General features: G+C 45.0%; 1 protein-coding gene across 1 annotated transcript; it reads left to right on the plus strand.

Annotated features, from left to right (window-relative positions):
* Window positions 1-565: 565 nt before the first annotated feature.
* On the plus strand, window positions 566-19,446 carry pdgfab (platelet-derived growth factor alpha polypeptide b). Its single transcript, XM_080511771.1, has 6 exons — window positions 566-1,200; window positions 2,399-2,495; window positions 6,954-7,091; window positions 8,319-8,509; window positions 15,969-16,095; window positions 17,425-19,446. Exons 1-6 carry the CDS (start codon window positions 1,138-1,140, stop codon window positions 17,436-17,438), a joined length of 630 nt encoding a protein of 209 aa, XP_080367897.1. The 5' UTR covers window positions 566-1,137; the 3' UTR covers window positions 17,439-19,446.
* The last annotated feature ends 5,217 nt before the right edge of the window (window positions 19,447-24,663 follow it).

A 24,663-nucleotide genomic window follows, 5' to 3' on the forward strand; every position in this document is an offset into this window, starting at 1 on the left:
CTCTTGAGCTCTGTGAAAAACTTTCCAGGAATGAATGTTCAGATCAACAGATGGACGAATGGAACTTCCTCTCATTGCATTTCATCATTCATTCAATCTTTGCATCAGTCTTCAACAATGAGGAACAAAAGCGATCACATTTCTCATCTTTCTCATCCGTTCAGAACGGGTTTTTCTTTAGTTGCATTTTTTACAGTATAACCTCTCACAGATCATCTATATTGATTGCAGCTCGAATTGCTATATTGGGCGCGCGCGCGCGCGCGCGCACACACACACACACACACACACACACACACACACACACACACACACACACACACACACACACACACACACACACACACACACACACACACACACACACACACACTGGAGGGGGGATGGGGACGTGCTCTCGAGTCTTAAGTCATTCAAGCAGCCAACCAGCTCCCCTCGCTGAATGGATGCATGATCACCAAAACGCGAGGGGAGGCGCAATGGGCACGGAGCTGCTGGCTCTCTATATTCAGCAGCTCAGAGGCGCTCCGACACCATTCACTCCAGAGTCCTCCACTGCCAAGGACCTGTACTGACTGCCGCAAGACAGGCTCTGGGTAGTATAGCACGGACAACTTTCTGCCTTATGACTCTCCGAGGGCATCTGCTCGTTTGGATTATAATCTTTTCGGACTATTAACTACTAACATTAAAATATTGATATTTGTGCGTCTTAGACCTGTCTAATATCCTCTTACAGAAAAGGGACACGTTTCTTTTTCTCTTCTTGAAACTGGAAAAAAGTTTTAAGTGTATTTTCCATGAGAAGGTGAAGGACAAGTGCAATGCGCATCAGGCTGGTCTCCTGGGATTGTTTCATTTGCGCTTAAGGAACCATGTCGAGCTGCAGTACAGCGCTTGTTCAAGAGGACGCAATCCAATGTGAATAACAAGAATCAACCTCCAGCAGGCTCAGGATTTCACAAGTGCAAGCAAGTGCAGCACCAAGTGTCCAACTGAGCCTCCCGAGCTGCTCTGACACTCCGGTTTCTCCCCCCGAGGGGATGGTTGTGGATCCTCTGGAGCCAGGAGCGACTCTGGGGCTCCGACAATTTAGCACCTTCTTCGTGATCGGGGTGAATTCAAAATTAAAAGGAAATGAGAACCGCACTTTCTTACTTCCTGCTGTGGACAACGTACCTACTGCTGGCCACCGCTGAGGTAAAGTTACCGGGCCTTCCACACACGGTCCGAGGGTCGGGTAGAGCGTGTCTCTTTGGATCTATGTCAGACATAGTGGTGTGGGGTTTTATTTCTGCGAGGGTGCAAAGGTCCAACTGTGCGCGCATGTCCCTAAGAGCTGCGCGCACAACACAGCAACCTGATGCGTAAAGAGTGAGAGGGATCTTGTAAAGTGATGAACCCTGTGACTAGACTGAGCTACATAGAAGCATCGCATTTGTTGTTTGTTTGTTTGTTGATCAAATGTATTTCATTAAAGATTGTATATTAAGTTCAGACTGAAATAGTTTAGACGCTAAACATCAGAATCACGGAAACCATGTGGGACTGACTACTGCGGTTACGCGCTTTTGGAGAGCGCACCTCGCGTCCGCATTTGGACTCCTATCACAGTTATTTTTGGCTTTTGTGCCAAATTTGTTTGTAGCCCGAGCCAACTGGGCAAACGTTTTGGTTGGGCTCAGCGCGTTTCATGGGAACCGCGCAAGGGTTGATAAAAATAGCCCGTGTTCCTGTGGGACTGCAAGACTTGCTTCTCAACTTGAGGTGTCTGCAGGACCGCAACAAGTGCAAAGTGTGCGGCTGAGGCGCCGTTTACCCGCACGGAGACAGGAGCTGTCTCGCAGATCCATTACAAAAAAAACCCAGGAAAAAATAAATAAATAAAACACATTTTTGGATTGTGAGCGCAAAGGTGCTACATGAATTAGATCTTTAAAATATACTGTTTAAAACGCTCCGAAGAAGCATGATATGCACCGTAAATAATAAATGACAGATGATTATTTTATGGGTTCAGTTTGTGTAATTGTTTTGATAGAAAAGAAAGGATTAAAAAAAATTGCTTATTGTAACGTTTTTGTTAAAAAAAAAAAAAAAAAAAGCATTGACGAAGCATTTATTTTTGCTGTCTTGCAAAAAAAGCACCACTTTCATTTCATCATTTCTGAGGGGGTTCCTCGCTCTTTTTTTTCTTTTTTTTTTACCCATTGATGAGGGAAAATGTGTGGCAACGGGGAAGACCTCTGAGTTGGCACAGAGCTGTAAACCTTTCTGGTGTCCATGATAGTTGTTTGAACGCCCACCCTTTATTTATAGAGACAAAGAATTACACTAACATGACACATGTGTAACCTTCATCTCTTGTTTGGTTTCTTTGCCGCCCCCCCTCTAAAAGGAAGTGGAGTTTCCCCAGGAGCTGATAGACCGACTGTCCCACAGTGAAATCCACAGCATCAGCGACCTCCAGCGGCTACTGGAGATTGACTCCGTAGGTAAATTCTGCCTCTTGCTACTCTCAAACTAATGACCTGTGATTTTGGCTCCACTTTGAAGCCTCTGACGGTCTGGATGCTGTTCAGAAGTGAGCCTGCTATTAGTGGTCTAACAGCCAAGTAATGAATGGCATTTAAAGAGCTGCACTGTGATTGCAAAAAAAAAAAAAAAAAAAAGTGGTTTTTGTCAGCGGGAAAAGTGTGCACTCTATTATGCAAACACCTAAAAAGAGATGCCTATGGAGGGTTTTGATAGATTTATTATAGCGAAAGCCACATGTGATGGCCGATTGATGAAGTTAATTACGTTGCAGTTATCCAACGATTGCACAGCATCTAAGATAATTAAGGATTGTGCAAGCTCTTTTCCTTGTGTTTTCTTTTAAAACAATATACACAGGGGCTTTCCTGGATTGGGTGGCTTAAAACATTTTGTGTAACAATCATACACAGATGCCACATATAAGATGCAGCTACTAATAACTGATGTTTGAGTAACACTGGATGAAATGAGGTGTTTTGACTTCATTGTTTCTGCAGCTTTATCTAGTTTAGTAAACAAATAGATATAGCAACTTAATGCTGTGTTGGCACAATTTTTTGGGATCTGATAAGTGGTATTTCCTGAAAGTGAGCTTGGGTGGCATGCAAAAGAAACTGCTGATGGATCTGTATCTTCAGGAACACTGCCAACTGCAGAAGCTGCAACCGAGACACGAGCTTTTACCGTCTATATGTGACAAAGTGGACTGTCACCGAGACATTTGTTTGTGCATATTCTTGTTACTTGCCATGAACAGCTTTATTATCCCAGGACTGCCACATTTGTTGCCCTGTAAATAGAGACGTCAGCCCGCAGGTCATGCGGGTTTCCTCTGGTTTAAGTGCTGCTTCTTCCATGGCGGGGGACCAGCCAGTCTCAGACTGTCTTAGATTAAGTTACAGGAGTACACTGCAAGAGGCTGTTTGCGTTCACAAGAGCCTTTATTTACACAGGTTCTGGCTGTGCACCAAATTCAAGGCTTTGCCGTAAAGCTTTGTTGATGTAGGTAATTACTAAATTTGCTTTAACAGTCCAAATGATGTAAGCTGCCTCACCGGTCACAGATCATTAGCAACCTCCAAACTTATATTCCGCAAAGCAGCATGGGGACTGATCTTTCATTAAGTATTCTTCTATGTGAGGATGAGTTTGCTTTTCTGGAGTGCCTATCAATTAGGACTAATAGCCCCACATCAGTAAAGGTTTCCATTTATTAATTCACAATCAAACCAGTTTGCTTTCCACAACAGTGATCACTCGACACGCCGCGCCTGGAATAGATCCCCGGAGTGCCTCTAGCATGAGAAGAGGTGTTTATAATTGAATTAACATGTCTTTCTTCAAACAGAGTAATGTTTTGTGGGGTAACACTAGTAGGCTGATTATTATTACGAGGACATAAATCTGTCTGAGGGCCAGCTTGGCGGCTCTGGCCGGCCCATTAAAAGACTTTTGACGCCAGCCTGCGGGGTATTTTCAGAGCTTTTGTTGCAGATGGACGCAAGGCTACCGATATACACTGAACTGTGCATGGAGTGGTGTAACAACAGGGGCAGGAACATGAAAGGCCGAGGTGTATTTATTCACCTGTAAGGTGATGCAACACATGGGCTCCCCCATTGTCATTTAGTTTAGTATTTTATTGAGTGAAATATAGGTAATTTCCTTTTTGAGAGAATAGCAATACCTGAGGCCTGTTAGAAAGACACATTGCTGTCTAACTCACTGGAAGGCTGCAGTGTGCTGCATTTACTGCAGGCCTGCATGTGCTTTCATGAGGATGGCGTCTTCAGCTCTGACTGACAGATGAGATGACCCCGTGGAAGTCGGCAGATGGCTGTCTGGCCCCGAAGGTGCTCCTCTCCTCGCTATCCTTCGTTTCGATCCCTCTCTCTCCCAAGGTGGCCCCTAGCCTGCCTGCTCTTATCTCTCTCACTGAAGGACTTTGACAGAAAAGGGAACCTGACTCTTGGCATGGGGCAGAGGTGGAGGAGGAGGAGGAGGAGGAGGAGGAGGAGGAGGGAGCGAGGGGAATCTGGAGGTTGTGTTCCTGCCTCACTGAGAGAGGCCGCCGGTTGTTGTGCAATCCTCCTTGTTTCTGACAGGCTGGCAGTGTGTTTACCTGCCGTAGAGTTGGCAGCACTGCCTTCACACCTGCAGAGTTCACCGAGCAGATTTCTTGTTGCCTGCGGTCACACCCACAGGGGACGACCTGTTGTCCACATGACCTAAACTCTGTCAACTCAAAATTGTTGCTGTCTGCAATAACACAACAAGGAAGAGTGACAACGAGAGAGAATTATTGTGTCACTTATCACCAGAGGTCAACATGTTGACTGTTTGTATAAGAGATAGAAAGAAAAAAAACAGGAGTAACAGGGAGGGAGTCATTTTGCTGGTCGTGAAAGCCTGATTCATGGCGCAAGACTGTCTCCTTTCCTCGTTTCTCTTGTCTCAGTGTGATGAGGCTCCAGGCCGTCTTGTACCTTTTCAGTCACCTGGAACCAGCAGAGGAGAAAATCCATTTCTGACATCTTCTCGTCACCTGATTGTTTCCCCAAATTTTTCCATAACTCATCTCAATGACTCTGATCATTTCCTTTCCATATTTTCTATGTTTTTCCTTTGAATCCAGAGATGAAGGGGGGGAAAAAGCCACAACAACCTTTTAGTGTGCTGAAAATAGGAGTCTGTAGTTCATAAAGGACTTCTTTATGTCCTGCCTCTCTTTCTCCTCTCAGATTAGACAAAAACAATCTTTGGGTGGTCGTTGGTGTAACACCCTCCCTCACTCCTGTCTTCAGGAGACTGAAGAGAAAAGGCTCAGTGGGAGTCAGTGACCTTTCGTGTTAAAATGTTGGCATGTATGAACATTTGACTGCTAATGACAGCGAGTCCTCCTGGCGGTGCAGCAAACAGAGTCAGTGTGTGTCTTAGTGCATATGTCATGCACTTCAAATAGTGCACAGCTCATGTACAGTATGCGCATGTGTCCTTCTGAATGTAGGTATTACAGCCTGTTGCGCTTAGCCTTGGCTCCAGTCAACACTTCCCCTCTGTGAACCTTCGGCTCTGGGTCACTGGAGGTCTGACTGACTGCTCGACACGTTGGACGGAAACTTTCACTGAAGGGACTGGATTGTGAGTGAAACCTGACATAAATGGAAAATGAAGGCATCAAAAAGCAAACGTGCAACCAATCCCAGAGGAGGAACTTGTATAGGTTGAGGAAATCCCTTCAGATGACTCTGGTCAGAGCACAAAGGGAGCTGGAAGCGTGGAATGTGTTTGCCTTTGGCTGAGCTTTGTTGTGCTGGTGTACATTGGGTTTTAACATGTTATGGAGAATAACGAGAGGAGTTTGCGTAATTGACAGTATGTGTTTATGTTTAAGTGTACAGGTGTAGGATTGTGTTTGTCAAGTGGGGTGGATATGCTGTACATACAGACAGGTAGACCCACCCATTTAGCAAACACTCAGACTCTGTTCTTTGGGAAAAGGCTGTACCCTTCAGACAAGCTTTATCATTTTATTGCAGCCGTGGCACTTTTCCATCATCTACCTTAGATTCTGGGTGGGGACCAAAACAAGCAAGCTTTATCAGAGGGCCATGACTGTGAAAAAGTTGAACTGGCTGCATTGGAATGGAGTTAGAAGGCTTTAATAGAATAGCCCTGCAGCATTACAGAACATGTACTTTTCCAAGCCACTGAATGATTGAAAAAGCAAACAATTCCAGGTAAATGAGAGACATGAAACCACTAATTAGGCACAGGAATAATGGCGGCTGAGTACCACCTGTCAAATGACCACTTTAGGCCCTTGTGTGCCTGCTGCGAAAGCTGGTTGTTTTTGAAGGAGTATGCTGACTCACCTGCGCATAGCTACTTTATTCCTGCTGGGAAAGTTCAGTCAGACTGAGAGCGGCTGACACATAAAGCTTGCAATTACACATAGGTCTGTGTAAAACCATGCCGCATGCCTCATGCCTGCACCCTGTGTACTCTGGACTGTTTATCTCAATTTGTGACATCATCAGCACTTACCTTGCCACCCAGCCTGCCATCCTCCATGTCGAAGGGAACTCAAAGCCCTTTGGGCCACAATCAAACAAACAGCACCAGAAAGCACTCGGAAGTTACTGTTTCATTATGGTTGGGTGACTAACTGAACCCACAGTTTGTTGTGGACAAGGTATATAAAAACAGCAGCGGCAGATCATATGCAGTCTCCTAACAAGCCTCCCATTACAATCATTTATCATCGTTACAGTTACAGCTGTGGTTAGAGACTCATAGCTTTTTTTATTGGTTGAATAAGCATTGCGTGCGTGTCCGCCTGTTTGTGTATGTATGTGTGTGTTCCCTCTTCTCTGTGTGACATTATTAATATGGCGGCCTTCTGTTTTGATGAGGTACGGGAAACGATGTCATCGAGGAGCCGAAGCACCACAAGCAGCACCACAACCACCATAAAAACAACTCCAATCATCACGGTTACTACAATGACCTGAAGAGCTCCCAGCTGCACAGCCGACGCAAGAGGAGCATTGGTGAGACTGAATCAACACAATGTGCACGCTGTTGCTCTGAGATTGCATCATGATTACACTTGACACTATATACATTACAACTGGGCACACCATCGCAGTATAAAAATGTCCCTAAAAATAAGCTGCATATTAAATATCACTACTGACATACGAGTTCCCACGAGATGAAACCGATCACTGTAAACTAATTTCAAACATAGCTTATAGTTTGTGGCTTTTGTACTGCTCTTTGTGGACGAAAAGAACCCTAATGAAGGCATCTACCTATTATTTATGGCAATCAAGGAATCATGGGAAACAAGACTGGCGATTGAGGTTGACGAGTACGTCTGACATGAAGGCTTTAAATTGGCCAGAGGCTTGCACTTCTAAGACACACACTTCAGGAGAGAACTATATCCTCGAGTGTGGAAATTCCAGGCATTCAGGGTTCAAGTTGCAGCTCGCCTGGGCCCTCAGTCAGATTTCTTCATAAAACGCCACGCGGTACGATATCTGATCGAGGTGCGGAGATTACCATGTGGTGTGCGATGTGTGTGTTAAGACCGACTGCGTGTTCGTTACATTTGTCCAGGCAGCGCAGCATTTAACGCAACACAGAATGAAGTGGCGGCTCACATTTCATGTATGTGGGCTGTATCATAAGAGTATGACACAGTATACCATTTTGGCAGATCTCTACAAAAGCCCTCACATTCCCTGCATGATGGACATATCAGGTTTACGATATAATGGTGTCTCACTGTACACTCTCTGTCAAATCTTTAGGTTCGATTGCATGTCAGAGCATTAAATGTGAATTGAGTGCTCAGTGCCTTCCCCTTTTCACTGTGGCCAGCGGGGTCAAAGGCCGTTAGATATTTCCCACCGGCACACATAAAGGTTTTCTAGACTAGTCACGCTGCATTAACCTCACTGAGAGCTCTGAACAAAAGAACACTTTTTTTTTAGGTCTCAGTGACTCCCAACCTCTTTAGCCGATATGAGATCAGCTTTTTGGGAAGCTTGTCTTCTTAACGGCCTTAAACAGAGTTGGGAGTGATCTGTGGTAAGACGAATAGCTCCCACATTAAGTGAGTCATCAAATTATAAGCAGCAAAGGAATGCATGAAGCAGCTGTGAGTGAAATGGACAGATTACAACAATCAGTACATGCATGTCATCAGAAAGTATCACCAACCACACATATCAACTCTTGCTTGTCTCTCTCCCTTTTCTGTCTTCCAGTGGAGGAGGCCGTCCCCGCAGTGTGCAAGACGCGAACGGTGATCTACGAGATCCCCAGGAGTCAGGTGGATCCCACATCTGCCAACTTCCTGATATGGCCGCCTTGTGTGGAGGTGAAGCGCTGCACGGGCTGCTGCAACACCAGCAACATGCGCTGTCACCCCTCCCGCAAGCACCACCGCACCGTTAAGGTAAGACACGCTACATTTACCGCAACGCAAACGCCACTCTCCCACATGGAGGCAACCAAAAACCCTCTCATCAGGTTGATAACCCAGGTTCTAAACAAGGTGTGAGAAACTTCCCCATCCTCCATCTAATGTTGGTGAAGAGGCCAAGAAGGCTGTCCCAGGGGAGGAAGAGCGAGGAAAGGGGACAAGGAGTTGGCACTTTCAGCCAAGGCGTCTGTTGAAGGATAGACCGGGAGGGATTCTACTGCCAGATATAAGACAAGCAGAGGAGCGGTGGAGAGAGAGAGAGAGAGAGAGAGAGAGAGAGAGAGAGAGAGAGAGAGAGAGACAGAGAGAGAGAGAGAGAGAGAGAGAGAGAGAGAGAGCCAAAACAGGAGAAGAGAGAGTGTCTCGTCTGAGTGTCACTGGCTACTGCACGGCTGCTCCCTATTAATTTGACTCTTTGTCTTTTTCTGGAGGCTGCGAACCCAGACCAGACAAGGTGACAAAGACAAGGAGGGAGGGATAGAAGGGGGTTGCACTGTTCTCAGAGGCTCTTTGGCATTGGTTGCTTAAAAACATGTCCGCCTGGTAAGGATCAGGGGAGACACAGTGGCTGGGACCTGAGATGTATTTCTGATATATTTACACTGTGGCTAGTTATCCTGTGCATGGCCCTGTTTGGAGGTATGGGAGTTATGTGGTCTGTTTTGTAAGAGCACCAGACAACCGGAGAATAAACAGGACAGCCTGGAACACTCTCACCGTGTTTTTGTTTCTCATCGAGTCCATCTGCACACTCTCTCTTGTCTCTTCTTTGTAATCATTGCGATCTTGCCCTGTCTTGGCACTGGAACATTTCTTTCTCCCGTTCCCATCTTCCTGTTTGGCTTTAAAGGTGCCGCCTCACTCGATGAGCAGGGTAATAAATATCAATCGTACTGGCACAGTTCACGGAGATCTCTTAACAGACTGGAGGGATATTCTCTCTGTCCTCTTTTATTCACGGATTAAAAACAACAAGGCAGCACTGACAGGATGGTGCTCACAGCGCTCAGCGTTTATGGTCAGAAATGCTGACTCATGGAGCGCTAAAGAGCCCTGATATACGGCGCGGTCCTGTGCGTCTGTCCGTCTGCATGCAAACTCATCTGTCTCTTCGCCTGCCAGCCGCTCAGTGTCTGTCATCCCCAAAAGGAGCTTTGTTTGTGATCACAGGGATGTGGAAGGATGGAGAGAAATTGACAATGGCGCACAAGACACTATAAAGCCTGATTCAGTTATTCCTGGAATGCCATGATCCATGCGACTTATGTCTGTGTCCCCCTCATGACACCGAGAACAAATTGAATACAAGTTACACAGATTTGAGCAGGGCCTTCAGGCATGGTGTGCAGGGTCCCTTCTGAGGTTTTTTTTTTTTCATGTGGTTACAGCCACTGGCAGAGAGGGCTGAACAGACTTTTATCCCTGGAAAGGGCATCTGTCAGGGCTCTCTTCTTTCAGAAGACATTCACCACATTGTGAGAGAGAAACATTGTTTCATGCCAACATTTTTTTTTTCTGTCCCCTCAGCAGTGTGTCTAAATAGGACTTTCATTTATTAGAAAGCTAAAAATGCTGTCCGTCTACTCTGGGCCTGACTTGTTTCTTTTCAAGGATGGGAAAAGGAACACTTTCTTTCTGTTTCTTTACCATGCCATGATGCATTTTTATTCCTCCTCTTCTCTTTTCTTTCTTTCCTTCACACTATCAATACTATGGACTTCAAACAAAGTAAAGAACTGGTTTCTACAGGCCCTGTACTGTACTGATGTCTGTCCTGATCAGTGGGGCAATAAAAAGCTACTTTAAATAGGACTTGCTTGAGGGAGGCAAATAGGCCAAGAGTAAAGTCTCCTTCTTTCTCTCCTTCTGCCTTGTTTTCTCCCTATTTTCATTGTTTCACATTTTTGTTACACTTCTCTTTTCCTTTGTTGCAGTTTTGGTTCATCTCTGTGATAAATATATCTGCGTGTGTGATATTGTTTTTGTGTTGACTGCATGCCTCGGCATAAAAGGACACAATAAAAGACAGAGGAGTATGCATGTGCAGTAGGATAGCCAGTTCGAGATGTCCAGCGTTCAGAAACCTGATGCTCAGGGCAATAGGAAAAGCAACTAAAAGAGCAGTGGAAAGAGATGACAGGAAGAGAGAGGCTGATTTGGCCATGAGACAATGATTTTGTGTTTGGAGTGCATTATCTCAGCATTCCTCCTTCTCCTTCCTTTGCTTGTCATCCACTCCATCTCTCACAATGTATCGTTTCCATTCTTCAAGCCTTTTCCTTCACATGTTTTATCAAAGACAACTCCAGGAACATATTGGACATTAAAATAATGAATCCTATTGCTCCTTAATCCTTCTTAATATTAATGCTCTCTCTCTCTGGCTTTCTCGCCCCCTTTGCCTGAACTCTCCGTCTTTCCATCAGCTCATCCCTCTCATATCTTGCGCCGACAGCTGCAGCCGTGTCCAGTAACCCTGATGATTTTTTCAGTGCTTTTGGTTCCATGGTTTGCGAGATGATCTGCACAATAAAACAACAGGGGATTTTGAACAGAAAGCAGTGAGGAAGAGTGTTGGAGGGAGAGCCAGTCATTCTGACATGCACATGCATTCTTTTGCACATTGGTTTCCATGTATATATGTGTGTGTGTCTGTTTTCTATGTCTGGGGCTGAGTAAACAGGGCATGACACTAGGAAAGAATAGACCTGCCACTCATCCTCACACTCATTAACGCTTCAGGTTTCTGCAGTACACGTGAGAGTCAACTTTCAGAAATATATTGTGACTTACACAAAATACCACTTCAGATATATGTCTTTCTGAGAACAAGTCACTTCCTGAAAGCAAATGAGTCTTTTTCAATGTTTGTGATTACCACAATGTAAATGAAAATGTCTAATTCTTATGAAAATAATGCATAATGAGTACAACTAAAACCACTGGAACCAACGATAAGATGAGCTTTCTAGAGTCTGTTGTGATCTGACCAATCTGGAGTGTATTATGGAGCAGTCCCGTTCGTCTCATTCACTTTGGTTTTGTAGCTGCCCTTAGAGGCCACACACAATCGTTTTGCAGAGGTCAAAGAAGGCCATCAGTGCACATCTTTGTAATCCTAAGAGGAGCACATGCACCGGTGAAGTAGAGAGAGAGCGAGAGAGAGAGAGAGAGAGAGAGAGAGAGAGAGAGAGAGAGAGAGAGAGAGAGAGAGAGAGAGTGCAGTCAGCGCTGTGCTGTGCAAACTATTCAACCGCAGTGAAGGGACAAGGCCATTTGTGTGAAGTGGCAGCGAGAGGAAGACGGGCTGCAGAGTAATGAAGTGTTGATGGCTTCTGGATCAAAGTGGAGGCTGACAGAGGCCAGGTGGATACAGCCTCAGTGCTGAGTGTGGGGGTCCACACATCTCTCGGCACTAGCCCTGGCCCTGACCCCATACACACAAACACACACTCAAATACACACACACATACTGGCAGTTGCACTGGCATTGGTTGTCGTAGGAAGTAGGAGCCTCACAGTTGGTTGGAACCTTAACTCACAGGGTGTTTCATAAATAAAAAAAAAAAAAAGACAATGATACAGTGGGAATGATTTATGATCATCTGAAGGGTGCGGTATAGGGGGGATGCAGCATATTGGAATGAGGGGCCTCCTTGTTTGAAGTCCTTTGCAGCTGTGAATTATTTCCCCTTTGATTCACTCAGCTCTGCAGCGAGATGAAGAAGGGTGAGGGAGTTTGTATGTGTATAAATGTGTGCGTGGTAACCACAGCAGGGGGTTGTGGGGGGCAGGTCGCAGATCATGGGAGTGTCCTGACCAGGCCAGAAGCTGGAGGGTTTGGCTACCGCTCCGCCGGCTGGAATGCATCAGCTCCAGCGGGAAGACTCGCGCTGCATTTTAATCAAATTGTACTCCACTTCTGTATTTTTCCTCATTATTTCGTTTCCGTCCTCCCTTTCCCTTGTCCGTAGTGACTTCATTTTCTTTTTGCCGCATCTCCTCTTTGCACAGATCCCTTCAGTCCTGGATCTGCAATTTACTCGCTTTTATTGTTTTATCCCTGAAGCAGAGCAATCTCCCTCTCTTTAATCTAATACTCCATCAAGGGCCTTTTACTTTATCTTTGTTGCCCCCTCTCATTAAAGTCAAATTGGCCTTTTCTTCTTTTAAGTGCTTTTAAGTAATATTTTTCTCTCTTCTATGTTGTTCTGAGAAGTCTGTGAGAAATTATACTCATTTTTAACCTCTTTGATATTTGATATTGCGTGATTTTGCTGCAGGCATAGGGGAGCACAGAACATGATGTGGTAAGGGGGAAGACAGAGGCTCACATCTGGAGATGCATTGACAGGAGTGTAGCTGTGTGAGAACTAGGAACAAGTGGGGAGGCGGGGTGCTCTGAAGTGCCTTTTTTCAGCATCTGAGGCCTGTGTGGGACGTGATAAATACCCTCCCTGCTTCCTCTCTCCTCCACACTGTGATAACCCCACCACCCCAAGTGTGTGTTGAGGCGGTTGAAGCAGAGGGCAGCAGCAGTGCTCTTTCCTGGCTGATGTTCTGTGGTCGCTGCGCGTGGACAGAATCTTTTCTTTGTTGCACTTCAAAGGAGGGGAAACTCAGATGTAAATATATAAAATTGTCTGGCCAACAAATTTAATTTAGCCTATTCTGTCCCCTGATGCATAAATTGCCACTCCAGTTTGTCTGTTTCCATCTGTTTTTTTTTGGGGGGGGGGTTTTGTTTGGGTTTTTTTTTTTTTACTCCCACTCAATTCAGTTACTGTTCCACTTCATGATGGCCCTGCAGTGTACATCCACATCCCTGCTGTGTTTTCCTTGGAAGGCAGTTGTAAAAACTTTCCCTTCCATCATGGTCTCATCAACGCTGTGTGCTCAGGGATCTCCTAATTAACCCGAGTGGGACAATTGGCTTTACAGAGAGGGCTGTGGAGACACTGGGGACAAACCAAGCGGGTGCGCTTCCCAGAGCCCGTTGCTTCACCCCAACCCCGTGGATCGGATGTCATTCCACAGCCACTCAGGGGACTTTTTCTCAGGGCCCAGGCTTTCTAAGGAGTTTAGAGCAGTTTGATTTATACAAAGAGAATGTGGGGCCCCTTGTCGTAGCATGGGGGTCTTTTTCTGATGTATGTTTTATGCGGGAAGTCATTGACTCAGTGCCAAAAAGGAAGCCAGTGATCTTTTATGTGGAGGTGAAGAAGTGGCTAAAACTCAACACATTATACTTGGAAAGAAAGTGAAAACAACTGTCACAAGCAGAAAGAGAAGAGTCGGACAAAAATATACATTGGTTGCAAAATATGCAAGTATGTATTTATCTGTGTGAATTGCAACTCCTGCAGGGAGTGTTTCTAACCCTGCTGTGTGAAGGGAAAGGAGACACACCTCTTGCCTCCTATCTAGTGGATTTACTGCTGAATCTTTCAGTCAATAGCTGTTTGTTTATTTGTGTGTTAGTCCTCACGATCAGTGTCAGTTGTAATCGTCAGACTGTCTCTCAAGGTTTCCTGCTGGCGATCAGTTCGCGCAGACATTCCCTGAAACTCACGGCAGCATAGCTGTCCATTGAGACAGCTGCAGCTTTCATATCTCTCTCTTGATTCAAGATCAGCTATGGGCTCTTTTTAGGAAACTTAAGTCGTCTTGTGATGCAGTCTGCTCCTCTCGGTTCATCACAATAAATCTCCAATAACTCCTCTATCTCTCCTGTCAGGGTTAATGTAATAAATATCTCCACTGGGTGAGACAGAAAAGAAAAGTTAATAGGTAACACATGAATTTCATCTAATGCGATCCATGAACACGGCTGGTCCCTCCTCCTTATTCCTCAAATAACCTCTTCTGTTTGCCTACACGCACGCACGCACGCACACACACACACACACACACACACACATAGACACATAGACACTCTCCAGTGTTCCCAATCAGACCGGTGGTTCACCTTCCTGCATTAAGTTCTTCCTCGCTGTGGCCTTTCACCCGCTCTCCATGTCAGCGCTCGGTAACAGCAAACACCTCGCCACTAGCCCAGACACCATTGTCCGCTGTTTGTTCACCACATACCTCCCTTTGCTTGCTTACCCTCTTTTCACTCCCTTTCTTCTTTCTCCTCTTCCACGGTCAGAGGCAGTTGTAAAAGAGTGGCTGGTGAAACTGCTGGTTCCTCACTTCTTTTGGCCTCAGTTTCAGGCCCACCGGATGACCCTCTGGCCATTGTTGAAGCCCTAAGATGAGGCTTTGCTCTCTGTGTGAATGTCAACATTGTACTTCTTTTTATCAGACAGGGATTGGTATGTTCATTTGTCTGCATGACTAACTCGCCACCGAGAATCGGCCTTGGCGGGAAGCCATCCTGGGAATAGAGGAAGAAAAGCCTCTCATCAGTTTTGCCCCTCTACATGTGTGTGTTAGCCTCGAGCCGAAGTGTGTTGTTCATAACACCAGAGAGTGCTGGAAGATTGTCGGTCAATATCCTCCTTCGTGCAGTGAGTAGGATCGGTGGAGCAGGAGATATTGTTTCCATGGGGCCCTGAGGCTCTTCGGTGGTGGATCGGGAGGCTACCGGCCTTTGGCACACGGATCAGAGAGAGAGAAAAGCATGTGGCCACCTCCTCTGAGTTACCCAGCAAGAGCATCATAACCTCTGAGCAACCTCTTCTATTGAGCTTTCATCAGAGCTTTAATCATTATTGCGTGTTCATAACCATCTGCGGATTGGTCGTTTTCATCACTGGCTTGTGGGTGGGGAGCAGCAATGGAAGCCCGAAGCGAAAAACCTGTTGCCTGAAAGGCGAGAAATATTTCGACTGCTTTTCTGTATTCGTAAAAATGTATGTGTTTCTATTTCCCAATCTTACTATAGATAGCAAACTACTTTTTGTAACCAAGCTAAAACGCACTTTTCATAACCCATGAAGAAATGTGATTTAAAGCAAACGTGTTGGGACAATGCAAGAGAGTTTAAGGTGTGTGTCAGTCTGGATGTGGATGCTCCAGGCCTGGGGCAGGGGGGTATCCCTGCCTCTCTTCTCCTGCCAGAGTAAACCTTTGATTAGGCCTTAGGGCGCACAACAACTCCTCCTTCACGTCATCTCTCCTCTCCCTTTGTTTGAGCTTGCTCAAGAGGGGGTCATACACTCCATTCAGTTACACACCCGATCTGGAGTCCATGCAGCACACAAGCGGAACCCAATGAATCAGCCTGTGAGGAATGCTGCCGTCACACTCCAAGCACACCGAGGCAAAGCAGTGCCTTGTTTTATTTATTTATTTTTAAATCACTTGGTTAATGAAGTCACAGAACTTTGAGTCTTGCTGTTTGAAGACGAGCACAGGCTGCGTGTATTCACTGATGTGCCAGAAATTGTAATGTAATTATCCATTTTTCAACTCTTCCTCTCTTCAGGTAGCCAAAGTGGAGTACGTGAGGAGGAGACCCAAGCTGAAAGAGGTCTTTGTGCGATTAGAAGATCACCTGGAGTGTGTGTGCACATCACAGCATCATGTGGTGGAGCACTCAGAAGCAGAAACAGGTAAATGGATTTGTTGCACATCGCCCCAACACAATGTTCCAGCATGGCATCTCCACAGAGAAAACCCCCTCTGAGGATGAGTCTCAGAGCAGAATCACACCCTCACCCCATCGAGTCATGACATTCTCCTTTCCTGACTGTCCTATGTCTCTCTCATTTTGTCTGTCTCGCTTTTTAGCTTGAATGAACTTCATCTACAATTACTCTTGAACATTTATGTGGTGGCCTGCTATCGCAATACCCTCAAGCTTGTGTGTTTGTGTGTTGTGGGATGAGAATAAGGATGTGTGTATAAAGTGTTGGCAATGTGTGTGTTAAGGTAGCTGCAGGTAAATCTGCCAATGCCTTGATCTAAAGGCTTTCTCTCTTGCTGGGTAGATAAGTCCTGTGATGTGTGCTGATAAGGCATCTTCAGTAGTGTGATATCGTTGCACTCTCTGCTTCTGTCGCAGGGCTGTCCGTGCCTCTTCCTGTTTCATAAACCCTGCTTCCTGCTTTCTTTTAACCCTCCTTCCTGTCCACCCTCCCTGACTTTGTGTTTTCAGGCCACCCTAGGGCTAAGGGTAAAAAAAGGAAACCTAAAAAGCTAAGGCCCAGCAAGGACTTATTGGTGACATAATTATGTTGCTCTCATTACCCAAAGCCCTCTGGAGAGCTGTGAGGGGAACAGGTAGGACTTGAGCGCTGTCACCTTCTCTCACCTCTTGGCGCTTCAATGGCCCAATAAGAGTGTAAATAGGGCCTGCCAATCACCGTCACCAATCACTTCACAGCCAATCAGTGTGAGAAGAGGAAGGGCTAAAGAGTACCACACTCTGAACCCCAGTGCTGCATGTTGTTTGGGCCTGCCGAGCATGAACAGTGCATAAATCTGCTTTGTGTCAGTGTTGTGCTTGTTTGTGGTTGCTACACTCTTATTGCTGTAATGAAAACCTTTGTTTGTCTGGTTTCACATTTGAAGAGACACCCCTTTGTCTTTATTTACTGTTGCTCTCCTTCACTTTGTTATCTTGTCATCACCCTTTAAAAGAGAAAAAAAGATTGTGTTTTCAAAACAAAAAAGTTTGTCTCTGTCTTGTGCTTTACTTTGGGTGTGCAAAAAATAACACACAGTACTTTCATGGGACTGAATAATGTCTCCACAGATCACTGTCCTTGAAAGCTGCAGAAACATGATTGTTTGTTGTGTCAATTTGTTTGAAATGCATGAAAAAAAAAAAAAACAAGATTCAAATTGGGTTCTAAATCCAGAAATAGATTCAACTGTGGTGAAATGCATGCCTTGTTTATGTAAAATAAAGACACTAATTGAAGCTTTTTCTCCCACAGTGGATGTGAGGTGAGACCAATCAGAGCAGAGGACTTCAGCGAGGGCGAGACCTAAACAGAGGACGCCTCCACAAAGGACACCTGCTCTGTCCTCTCTCTCCCACTGCCTTCAACCTAAAAGAAACTTTTCTGTAAAATCGAGAGACTGAAACAACAAAACAAAAAATACAATGCCAAAGGTGCTTTTTTTTTTTAAAGAAAAGAAATGAAAAGGAAAAAAAAAAGCAGCAAAGAACAGTGACCAGTGATTATGACCTTGTCCCTGATGTGCGACCGACTCGTAAGACTGAACTGTACCGCAGCTTGATTGAGAAGAAGAGACGCTGGGCGGAGAGAGCCTGGAGGGCGGACTGCCAGACATTTTGATCAGAGAAACTGATGTCTTCATGCTCCGACTCGGCAACGTTTAAATGACTCCTGCACATACAGAATGGAAGCAAGAAGAGGAGAGAAACCGGACAAAGCAGAGATAAATGGAAAGTTCTTTATTTCTTGGAAAGACTGTGGAGCATCGATCATTTTGAACTTTCGGATGTTGGCTCTGAGATAAGAGTGGATGCTCTCTGAGACGCCTGGTCATCTGTGACTTTGCCCAACTGTTATGTACAGTTTAATTTTCAAATGGAAGATGCGCTACTTACAAACTATTTATATGTGTGGACATTTGCTTTCTGTCTCTTCTGATAGATACGAAAGACCCCTAAAGGTGTTTATATGATTTTGAAGACATGCAAGAGTTCTGTGCGGTCTGCTTTTTTTTTTGTAACCACCAAGATCACAATCTCAGTGTCAATTTTTTTAGCTGTTTTTTTTGTCAGCAATGTTTCTTATTATATTGCAGTATACCTGATCTATGTCAAGTCTTGTATATGGTTTGGATATATGTGTGCAAGGAGGATATGTGAGAGTCAGTACAGGAAGATGCTTTATTTTTGTTATGAAATATATTATGCATACTTATATTCCAGCAGGAATTATGTTTTTCTTTCATTTGTTGTGATTAAATGTGTGAATTTAATCCTCAAAACAAAACAAAACAAAACAAAACAAAACAAAGCAAAAAAAAAAAGTCAGAGGTTGAAAGAGACCAGGAACAAATCAGTGCACCAGCTCCCTGGACACAAGACAGCAAAGATTTAATAGTAGAGAGTTCAGATATGGCAAATTCATATGGAGGGGAACATTGTAGCCGAAGTACTATTTGTGTTAAGCACTGTCTGTTTTTTTAAACACAAAACATATCAAAGTATGTGTGTGCAACTAATGAGTGGAAAAGTGCCTAAATGTGTATGGACAGACAGACTACGTGTGTCCTTGCGCTAATTTTTGCCGCAACATGAGGCTTTTTCCAATCATATCGCTTCAATGATAAGGAAGATACCCGCCTAGTCTGCTTCACGAGTACACATATGGAGCCGAGACAGAGCAAAGTCCACCTCCAGGACTGAATGAACAAGTGAAGTAAAGCGACAAATGCATGAATGGGTTCCTTGTGTAGTCGGCGTTTACTCTTCTGTTGACAGGAGGACAAATCTGTGATCACTCCGCCCTGTGTAATTAAATTTTTTTCCAGCCTTTCAACATAAGGAGAGATGATGAAGATCACTCCAGGATGGCCTGGAAACGCAGCCTGCAGATCCTCATGACCGACGAGCGCAAACAATTACTTTCTTAGCGGTTTTGATGAATATACGACCAGGGAGACATGATGCAAGAACACCTGTGTTGAAATGAGGAAGTTTGAGTAGTAACAGAAAAAGACAAAATAATGAGCCACTGTGCAATGTGAAATGAGTCGAGTGAAAGTCAAATTAACAATAGAAACCGTATCAGCGATCGCTGCATCATGCACCCACAGCCTGCTTGTGGAATCATTAACCATGAGTCTGACAGGTGCTCTGTTTGTAAGACTGATGTTTCCCCACTGTTCACATCCACATCAATGTAAGATATTGTTCTCAGTAAGTCAGGGTCCATGCTTACTAGGTGTTGATCACAATGCAACCAAATGCCATTATTATGCTATCACTCAGTCTTTTCTAACTTTTACTTTGAGCTTCCATTGGACAAAGACAGAAAGGACCATAATTTATATATTTATGTTTTCCATAATAAATGTATTTCTGCTCAAAGTTTTATCAGTTTTGCTTCCACTAAACTGCCCGCGGGTTGCCAAAATCATGCAATAGAACATGCCCAGATCTGATCAAAAGAAAAATGAACCTGTATGCAATGAAAAAAAAGCCTCCCAGTGAGCTTTATCTAAATAGCTTCATAATGTGCAAACAGTTGAAAATTTATGGATACATGAGCTCCAAAGAGCGGCGTCCACATGACTTGCTGCTGCGGCAGCGGGACGACAGAGGCCTGAAGTCGGGCGGTTGTGTATGCAGGAAATGTTAGCTTTTCCAGGCTTGCAGACTGAGCAGCAGTTGGGCTCTATTCCAGCATCCACCAGCAGCAGACGGTAGGTTTGCGGGGCTTTATTACTTTTCCCTGTGCAGCTCACCCTAATCCCTGGGCTGAGGGACATGAAAGTCCCTCTCCTGTGCACTTCCCAGCCATACAGCCTGCTTATTACCTCAGGAGGGAGCCAGATAAAGAAAGACAAAACATGAAAGAGAGAAGGGATCAGAAAGGCAGCAGCTCGGCTCGCCAGTGGAACAGAGGATAAAGTCAATAAAGTCAAGATAAAAGGAAGAACAGAGGCTTGATTGATTTTATTGTTTTTAACTGACATTATTCATAAAGAGGGGGTGTGTGCCATGTATTTGCTGGGAAGAAAAATCCTCAATATGTCATGTTGAGGAGAGGAGGAGGAGGAGTGGGAATACTCTGAGGAGCGAGTGAGAGTGCAATGGGATGGAGACAGAGGGGAACAAATGAAGAAAAGAGGGAGTGAAGTGGACTCAGGATGTGGGTAATCGGCACCACAGCAAGAAAGGGCAGACAGGGCAGCACTTAAGTGGACATGCTTTTATAAACAATGCCAGAGGGGCATGTGGGGGCAGCCAAGGTGTGAAGAGGGCTTTGTGTGTGCATGTGTGTGCGTGTGAGAGCCGGAAAAAGTCTGCAGATGTAGTTATGAGCGCAGTCGGAAACAATACAAAGAAGGTGTCCCAGTGTGAAACATCGACAGCAGGAATTTCGAGCTTTTAGCAGGGAGTGAAACTGTGATTTGAAAACCCACAATGCATAAGGTCAGAGTTCAGGGTTCATAGGTCACATGAGTCTGCTGCTGGTGGTGCAAAGTGGTAACTGACATATGGAGCTTTAATCATCTCACTCCATTTTTGTGTTTATTATGAAAATGTTTACAGAAACAGTACTTCTGGTAGTTTTGATGCAGCAAATACAAGATTGAGGGAACCTGATCTAATCAACTGAGCAACCTCGTCTCAATATACCCTGACTATTTCCTTCCCACATTGCAGATATTTGTACTTGTCATTCATTGCTCGTGTCCTGCCCCCGTCCGCCCCTTTCCATATTCCCTTCATGTTGCCCTGTTATGTTTCTCCTGTTCGCCCCAACCTGTGGCCTCTGGGTTTTGAGGAAAGGCAGAGGTGGCCTTTGAAGATGGCGACAGCCAAGTTTGTCCGGGGCCACAGCCATGAATGCACGTCTTTGTTGTGCGCCGCTCTCTCACGTCTTCATATCCTCCCCCTCCACACTCCTTGTCCTCCCTCTGCCCCCCACAAACTCACATGGACACGTTCATGCCCTTGCTGGGGCCCCCTTCGCACAAATGACCCCGCTAATTATGTATTTAAGGTATTTGGCTCCTGTGAAAACAGCTTTGGGTTAGTGGTGGAAGGTGGTGGTGGGGGGGTGGTTGCAGAGAAGGGGTGCACGAGGACGTGGTGTGGTCCATGGTCTCATGGCTATCATTACTGCCCAGCATCGAATGTAAACACTGGATTAGGGCAGCGGGGGCTGATTCAGAAGAGTGGAGGTTGAGGCGGCCGTGGTTTCTTCATGCTTCTGGCTTCTGGTTTCACCCCTGGGTGGCACTCCTTCTGAAACGTTTTTCTCATTCGCACACATCCTCGTTCGGGTAATTGCTTCGATGTAATGCAATGTAAAAAAAACGAAAAAACCTCACAAACCTTCTTTCCATAGAAATGTGTGTGCATTAAGCATTCTTTGTGTACTGAGTGTACTGTGACACATCAGCTTCATTAAATTCCAATATCATACATTGAGATGTGTTGGGACACTACTGTGAAAAATTTTGTTTTGGAGTTTTTATTACGTCAGTAACATGCACCTCTACACCTGTTAAATTAATGCCAACTGCAGACTGGTATTAGTTGTCATCCATGCAGCATTATGTTAAAATGGACATTTATCAACTTCTACCTTGAGGACAAAACTGATAAGGAAGACCATGCAAACATTAAATAATCCGGAGTTGAACTAGTTTGTTTTATGGGGCATGCACAGAACACTGCAAAGCATTGTGGGATAGCAAAGTTTTTGCTTGTGGGCCTTTCTCTGTGCGAGTATGACTTTTCTCTGGATTGTCTGATTAACTCCCATAGTCGCAACTAATGCCAGTAACAAAACTGGAGAAAGGCAACATTTTATCTCAGTAGACTGCCTCATACATTGTAATACCACTGAGTCCAGGGTGGCACAGCAGATATTTCTCCAAATCACAGGCTTGGCAGATCAGTTTCTGGCCTCCACATGTTGATGTGTCAAAGTTTTCTTGAGGAAAAACAAGATGTTCTTCATGACTGATGGAAATCTTGCTTACCAGCTTTGTCACCAATGATTTTATGTGCGAATATAACTCAAGACTAAAGTTTGTTTTTTTGAGACCACAGGGGTGAAAAATCTGTTCTACATTTGCAATTCACCACAGCGTTCTCTTGATCAAACATATTCAGCTTCAAGACTCCAACAAGACTCATCAAAGCCTCATGAAACAACCCTCGGTCATCAAAGTTGGCAAAAACAAAGCATACTTACTATCTTAATCCACTTCACCCAGCACATCCAGGTCGTACAGGAATTATATTCTTCACTTTCTCACAGGTAAACCTATGCATATCTCATTTATTTGACCATGCTAGTGTTTGTGTGCAGGCTGAAAGAAAACCTGTAAATCCTCACAGACTAATCTATAGGTACACAAATCCACTTTTTTTTTCCTAAGTACTATCTGACTGAGTGAAACAGCTTTGTCAGCTTTTATTCAAGACTGGGCGTGAAATCAGCTAGCGAAGAAAGGCGTGAGAAAGGTGTGGCAGAGGGAACTACGGAGAGTGTCGAGGTCTCTGGAGGGAGATAAGTCAAGGTCTAACGGGAGCTGAAGTTTTCATGTGTTGTAATTACAAAGGGGAGATGCAGGGAGTCGGTGCCTCTGCTGCATGTGCGTCTGTGAGGGAGGCCGAGTCTGCGAGCGTGCACGTTTTCCGATGGGAGCGCCGCGAAGGAAGCCAGTTTTCCTTTGCACATCAAATAAATCAAAAGTCTACAATTAGAAAGAAGGAGCGAGCAGTGTTTGGTTTGTGGGAAAAAAGAGGAAAAAAAGTTTGGAATGTGTCACTGCCATTGAGGAATGACGACTGAGGGTATGTCCGTCTGTGTGTGTGTGTGTGTGTGTGTTCGTAGACACACAATTATATGTGTGAGGTCGGGAGTAGCCGGCCCAGCCAACATTCTTGGGCAGGCGGTATTATTAACTGTGGTGTAACCATTATCAGTGTTTACTTTGATCCAACCACCATCAGAGGAGTAATGGACTCAGCTGAACCTGGCCCCCGTCTCCTTTTCCTCTCAGAGATTCTTGTCTTTACGTGGAGATGATGATGTTCAGGATGTCCCTCATTATTTCCAACACGAGGACTGCTGAGGGATGCTTCATTAAGATGTTGACTGGGTGATTCGCGTATCCAGCGCAGACCATCCCTCGCTCCGATGAAAGCGGTTGCGGCAAAGGCTCCGGCACTCTACATCCCATAATTCACCTGCGCGATAAGACCACCTAGTTTTATAGCCTTACTAGAACACTTGCTCAGAAGCCTTTGCACACGCACACACATACCACTGTCTTATCTTTAAAGGAACACTATAGTCAATAGACTCACACACACACGCAGATGTACAAAGGCTTTGTTGTGCAGATGGGAAAAAAAAGAAAAAGAAGCGTGATTGACATTAACAGAGGACTCTGAACCTTAGTGTGTGTGCTCATGGAGTTTATGTTCCGACTGTGGGAAAGACTGAAGCAGCAGAAGCCCTCCTATCTGTCTGATGGGGGCATCATTCACGAGAGCATCACAACAGACCTCACACTATCCTCGCTGGCTTGCAGGTGGCAGACACACCTGGTGCTGGAGTGTAGATGAATGCACACACATTCAAAAGAAAGATGATGATGTGACATCTGTTTTTAAACAGGCGCTGAAGTCCTGAACTTTGAAATTCAATTCACTGATGAGGGCTACATACATTTTAATATGTAGGCGATATCTGCAAGGTTTAGTTAAATATCCCCAAGAGACAATGGCCAGTTCAAGAAAGTAATTTTTGAAATTGTTGTTGAAAGTTATAATAAGCAATCAGAATCACGACCGGGCCACGACTGAATTAACCCCCTGATAACCTCAACTTCTGCTGCTCGTGTTTCCGAGAGGGTATATCAGAAGAAATCTCCCACATGACCGTCTTTGATGAGAGGTGAGGCTGAAAAGCAGGAGCCTGAGTGGAAACCGGATTGACGGAGCAGCATCTGAAGGAAGGTCACGACAGTGGGGGAGGATCGGACAGACGACCAGTGGGGAGTGAGGAAAGACTCATGCAGCATGTTACCAGACTTCACAGCACCCCATTTGTTCTCTTTGTCGGGCGTTGGTAAAGAGCAAAACCTCCTTTGTTTCCTTTTAAACCCTCTCATCTGTGCTCTCTTACTTTTATCTTTCCCTGTATGTAACATGAAGGCTTCTCTGCATCAGTCTTTTCTCAAACTTGATGCTTTTCCTTCCCCGAATCTCTGATCTTAACGCTTTGTTTTTTACCCTCCGGCTATTTTTTTCCCTCCTCACCGACTGGAACAGGAGACTGCTTTTGTAGTGTTTTGACTGTTTCAGATGGCTCGTTTGGCCTGTTTTTATCTGCAGTTCCTCACATCACTAAGATGATGTCATGGCACATTGTGCAGAAACGGGAGCACACAGGCATGCTCGCGCAGTTCTCACCAACCCAAATGCTTCATATTAAGCGGTTTTA

The sequence above is a fragment of the Blennius ocellaris genome (genome assembly GCF_963422515.1).
Source record: "Blennius ocellaris genome assembly, chromosome: 16".
Classification (NCBI taxonomy): Eukaryota; Metazoa; Chordata; class Actinopteri; order Blenniiformes; family Blenniidae; genus Blennius; species Blennius ocellaris.